A 6000-nucleotide genomic window follows, 5' to 3' on the forward strand; every position below is an offset into this window, starting at 1 on the left:
CTTAAAATGCTAGATCTATGCCAGTTATTATTTCTATAGTACTTTGAATCTTATTTCCAGCAGTTGCTATCTATGTGATCCTGGATAAGTTTACTTCACTAGCTTGAAACCTTCGTTTTCTTTTCCATGAAATGGAAATAACAACAATTATTTTCCTTTGTTACAGTTTTTGGGGCTTTTGTTGCTATTGTTGTTCAGTCATGTCTGATTTTTCATGACCTCATTTAGGGTTTTCTTGGTAAAGATATAGTATAGTGGTTTGCCATTTCCTTCTTCAACTCATTTTACAGATATGAAAACTAAGGCAAACAGGGTTAAGTGACTTTCCCAAGGTCACAGAGCTAGTAAGTGTCTGAGATCAGATTTGAACTCAGAAAAATGAGTCTTACTGACTCCAGGTCAGTAATGCTACCCACTGCGCCACCTAACTGCCTCTTGCTGAATATACTACTCTTAAGTAAGCCTTAAAACAAACACATCTGTTTATAGAAAGAGCATTAAGCCGAGACTTCTAAGACTACCCAACACCCATGTTAAACAGAACACTCAGACCACTTTTTATCCTTAAAAGTGCAGAGCAAAGAGCAAGAACCGAGGACTTAGATTCTGATCAAAGGTAGAGAATGCTTGGGCATACTGCAGGACAGTTTTTATTGAGCTCTGCCTGTAAAGTCTATTGGAAACCTTTCCACATAGAATGCAGGCGGGCAGCTAGGTGGTGCAGTGGATAGAGCACCGGCCCTGGAGTCAGGAGTACCCGAGTTCAAATCCGGCCTCAGACACTTAACACTTACTAGCTGTGTGACCCTGGGCAAGTCACTTAACCCCAATTGCCCCACAAAAAAACAAAACACATAGAAGGCAGACTCCCCTTTTCTACTGCTTATAGTGCTTGGAGAGCATCCCCTTGTAGGAAATATGAATGGTCCCTAGGGTTAGCTCTTTTATCTGCAATGCAGGGGAAACTCCCATTGAAGTCAAGGGGCATTTCTATCCGAGTAATTTGGGAGAAACTCCAGAGCAACCGAGGTTAAACAAGGCTGCAGATGATTAGGTTCACTCAACTTGGAGAAAGGGTCACTGAGAACTTTTCCAGCCCAGGAGATTGCTATAAAACTAACACCATTCCTGAAGTGACTGCTGGGCTTCTATCCATTGCCTTGGGCTATTTTTTAAAATATAAAATGAAGGTCCAAAAATGATCTTCACAAATGCCTCAATCAATGTTGTCTTGATGAAATCTAAAAAAAAAAAAAAAAAGACCTAGGTACTAGTTCCAGTTCCAAAGTTTATTAACTGTGTGAAGTTATTCAGACTTTCTAAGCCTCAGCATTCTCATCTGTAAAATGATATACTTGCATTCATGGGACTGTTGTGAGAAAAACTATTTGAAATGTGTTATATACATGTGACTTTATGTTATCCCTATTATGTTTCAGAACTCTAAAAGAGGGAAAAAGAAATCTCCTGAAACTGAGATTCAGTAAAGACTTGGGAATAAGGAGGAAAGGAAAGAAGAGATGGAGATCAATCGAAAACATGTATTAAGTACTGAAGAGAAGGAAAAGGAAAGAAAAGGGAAGGAAAAAAGAAAAATGTCTGAGCTATTTTGGTTTGATGATACAGAACCATAAGACTGAGAGGAATCTCAAGATGTTTTCTGAATGTTGCATACGTTTCATGCAGTTAGTTGATGTTGCTGAACTATTTTTTCTTTTTAAAATCTTTCTCACTAGGGAAGGTTCACTGGGTAGGAGAGGGGTGTGTGTGTGTGTGTGTGTGTGTGTGTTTTGTTGTTGTTTTGGGAGCAGCTAGGTGACATAGTGAATAGTGTGCATGTATATGTATGGTTATATAAGTGTATATTTATGTATACATAAACATATGTATATATACACATCTGTGCATGTGTGCACATGAGTGCATGTGCAGGTAGGTGGCACAATGGATAGAGCACTGGGCTTAGAATCAAAAAGATTCATCTTCATGAGTTCAAATCCAGCCTCAGACAGTTACTAGCTGGGTGACCCTGGGCAAGTCACTTAACCCTGTTTGCCTCAGTTTCTCCTCTATACAATGAGCTGGAGAAGAAAATGGCAAACCACTCCAGTACCTTCACCAAGAAAATCCCAAATGGGGTTACAGAGAGTCAGATACAACTGAAATGATTGACAACAAAAAATGGATAAATGACACATGTGATTGTATATGTAAGTTTAGCACCTTGAGCAACCCCTCTCACATCCAGGGCCCCAAGATTATCTATCCTAGGTTCAAAGTACTATGTTGGTGTGCATCCATTCAAAACAATAAGCTCATGAGTTTCCACTTATGAGTTTCCTTTTTTCTCTAGTCATCTAGAAAACATGAATCAAAATCAAAGTATTTAATGAAATGGTTAAGTAAGAAGTTTCACAATAGAACATACACATAAGACACCACTCTCCCACAAACATTCACCATCAGTGCGGAACATATGGAATATGGATAGTCATCATATATGAGGTACAAGAACATGGATGATGTGCATGGATGGGCACTTCGTGTCTTCTGCCTTCTGAGGATGTCATAGGACTAAGAACTCTGCTGGTCTCATGGTCTCTCTTTTTTTTGCAGGGCAATGAGGGTTAAGTGACTTGCCTAGGATCACACAGCTAGTAAGTGACAAGTGTCTAAGGCCGGATTTGAACTCAGGTACTCCTGAATCCAGGGCTGGTGCTTTATCCACTGCGCCAACTAGCTGCCCCTCTCATGGTCTCTTAAGTACATTGTTCTGCTCCTCTACCGGACATGTCAGTTGTGTACATTGATCTGCCAATCCAAGAGTCACAGCTGAATGGAGTTCTGGTAACTGCTGGCCTCAGTCTCTGCCCAGTGTTGCATGATTGCTATGTGTACATTAAGGCATATGTGTGTTCAGGAAAGGCTTCTTTCAGAAGGTATGACTTTAGTTGAGACTTCTTGTGGTTGTTTGTGCTTTGTTCTAGAAGAGGATCATGTCCTTGGGTTGATGTCATGACTTGCAATGAATTGGATTTAAGTGAGGGAGGGCTGTGCAAAGCCACCAGCTTTACTCTTTCCTCCATAGCCATCTGGTCCAGTGACCAGATGCATATATCAGGATGACTGGAGATGGCTCTGCATATTTAAGACTATTGGGGTTAAGTGACTTGCCAATTTCAGGGCCAGTGCTCCATCCACTGTGCCACCTAGCTACCCTAGTTGAGACTTAAAAGAAACCAGGGAAGACAAAAGGTAAAGATGAGGAGGGAGAGAGTTCCAGGCATGGGGGACAGCGAATAAAAGTGCTGAGAATCTGGGGGCAGCTAGGCGGCTCAGTGGATGGAGCACCAGCCCTGGATTCAGAAGGACCTGAGTTCAAATCCAGCCTCAGATACTTAACACTTACTAGCTGTGTGACCCTGGGCAAGTCACTTAACCCCAACTGCCTCACACACACAAAAAAAGTGCTGAGAATCAGGAGATGGGGTATCTTGTGAAAGGAAATGCAAGGGAGCCAGTAGAGGTGGATTGCTGAGCATGCAGAAGGGAGTGACGTATAAGAAGACAGGTAAAGTCAAGTCCCCATTCCAGTGTGTTTCCCCATATCCATATCCATTTACACTTAGTCTCTTCCACATATACCTTCCAGTGATTAGTGCCCCAGTATCATTTAACCGGTTAATATCAATTAGCTCTCGGGCATCTAGGTGGAGCAGTGGATAAAGCACCAGCCCTGGATTCAGGAGGACCTGAGTTCAAATCCAGCCTCAGACACTTGACACTTACTAGTTGTGTGACCCTGGGGAAGTCATTTAACCTTCATTGCCCTGCAAAAATAAATAAGTAAATATAAAATAAAATTAAAAAAAATAAAACATCAATTAGCTCTTAAAAGTGGGTACTTTCGGAGTCCCAGCGCGACGGCGGCGCCATGTCCCTCATCTGCTCCATCTCCAACGAGGTGCCCGAGCACCCCTGCGTGTCCCCGGTCTCCAACCACGTGTACGAACGGAGGCTCATCGAGAAGTACATCGCGGAGAATGGCACCGACCCCATCAACAACCAGCCTCTGTCCGAGGAGCAGCTCATCGACATCAAAGTTGCCCACCCCATCCGGCCCAAGCCACCGTCTGCTACAAGCATCCCGGCCATCCTGAAGGCCCTGCAAGATGAATGGGACGCGGTCATGCTGCACAGCTTCACCTTGCGCCAGCAGCTGCAGACCACCCGCCAGGAGCTGTCCCACGCGCTGTACCAGCACGATGCCGCCTGCCGTGTCATTGCCCGTCTCACCAAGGAGGTCACTGCTGCCCGAGAAGCTCTGGCCACGCTGAAGCCCCAGGCCGGTCTCATCGTCCCCCAGGCCGTGCCAAGCTCTCAGCCCAGCGTCGTGGGTGCTGGCGAGCCGATGGATTTGGGAGAGCTGGTTGGAATGACCCCCGAAATCATCCAGAAGCTTCAAGACAAAGCAACAGTGCTCACCACGGAGCGTAAAAAGAGGGGGAAGACAGTGCCAGAGGAGCTGGTGAAGCCAGAGGAGCTCAGCAAATACCGGCAGGTGGCATCACATGTGGGGCTGCACAGTGCCAGCATCCCGGGCATCCTTGCCTTGGACCTCTGCCCCTCGGACACCAACAAGATCCTCACCGGAGGGGCGGATAAGAACGTTGTCGTCTTCGACAAGAGTTCAGAGCAGATCCTTGCCACGCTCAAAGGGCACGCCAAGAAGGTCACCAGCGTGGTGTTCCACCCGTCCCAGGATCTGGTGTTTTCTGCCTCCCCAGATGCCACCATCCGCATTTGGTCGGTTCCCAATGCCTCTTGTGTGCAAGTCGTCCGGGCACACGAGAGCGCCGTGACTGGCTTGAGTCTTCATGCCACGGGTGATTACCTCCTGAGCTCTTCTGATGATCAGTACTGGGCCTTCTCTGACATCCAGACAGGGCGGGTGCTCACCAAGGTCACCGATGAGACTTCGGGTTGCGCCCTCACCTGTGCTCAGTTCCATCCTGACGGGCTGATTTTGGGGACAGGGACCATGGACTCTCAAATCAAGATATGGGACTTGAAGGAACGCACCAATGTGGCCAATTTCCCTGGACACTCTGGCCCCATCACCAGCATCGCCTTCTCAGAGAATGGCTATTATTTGGCTACTGCGGCCGATGATTCGTCCGTCCGTCAAACTCTGGGATCTTCGCAAGAATTTCAAGACGTTGCAGCTGGAGAACAACTTTGAGGTGAAGTCACTGATCTTTGACCAGAGTGGCACGTACTTGGCCCTTGGGGGCACTGATGTTCAGATCTACATCTGCAAACAGTGGACAGAAATCCTCCACTTCACAGAGCACAGTGGCCTGACCACAGGGGTGGCCTTTGGGCACCACGCTAAGTTCATCACTTCAATTGGCATGGACAGGAGCCTCAAGTTCTACAGCCTGTAGGCCCCATCCCCTCCAGAAAAACTGAGGCCTTGTCTCCGTAGTGGGTAGCAATTAGGGGTGAGGGGTGGGAAGGGGGGAAAGACTGAGGGGAGGGGGGGGATTTGGGAAGGGACACTCACATCCTTTCACTCTGGTCTGAACGGTGGCCTCAGCCAGTGTTGACTGTCCTAGAGGTGTGGGTCGCCCTGCCCTGGGCCGCCTCCAGGTACCACAGGGGTCTACACCCCAGAGCCAGCGCCCACAGGGAAGATGGATGGGGTTGCTGTGATGAGCCATTGCCCTGGGGGGACCCAGAGCTTCCCTTTCTTTGAAATAGAAATGATTTGGGACTCTCGGCTCCTGTGCAGGGGACCTGAGCAGAGGGGAGGGCACAGGAACATGTGCAAGTTTTTGTAAGCAGTGATCTAGTTTCATTAAAAAAATAAATGAATGTTTTCTTTTTTCTAAAAAAAAAAAAAAAAGTGGGTACTTTCTGAGAAGATATTTCCAAAACCTAAATTACAAAGTGTTTTCCTGCAGCACTTGGGGGAGGACACACCCCCCTGCAGAGAGC

The 6000-nt window shown here is 46.6% G+C and overlaps 1 protein-coding gene across 1 annotated transcript; it reads left to right on the plus strand.

The window, feature by feature from the left end:
* Window positions 1-3926: 3926 nt before the first annotated feature.
* LOC122738803 (pre-mRNA-processing factor 19-like) lies at window positions 3927-5487 on the plus strand. Its single transcript, XM_043980714.1, is given in 2 exon segments — window positions 3927-5176; window positions 5178-5487. Coding segments are annotated over 2 exon segments (1512 nt in total). The 5' UTR covers window positions 3927-3934; the 3' UTR covers window positions 5448-5487.
* Window positions 5488-6000: the final 513 nt, after the last annotated feature.

This window comes from Dromiciops gliroides, chromosome 2 (assembly GCF_019393635.1).
Source record: "Dromiciops gliroides isolate mDroGli1 chromosome 2, mDroGli1.pri, whole genome shotgun sequence".
Lineage (NCBI taxonomy): Eukaryota > Metazoa > Chordata > Mammalia > Microbiotheria > Microbiotheriidae > Dromiciops > Dromiciops gliroides.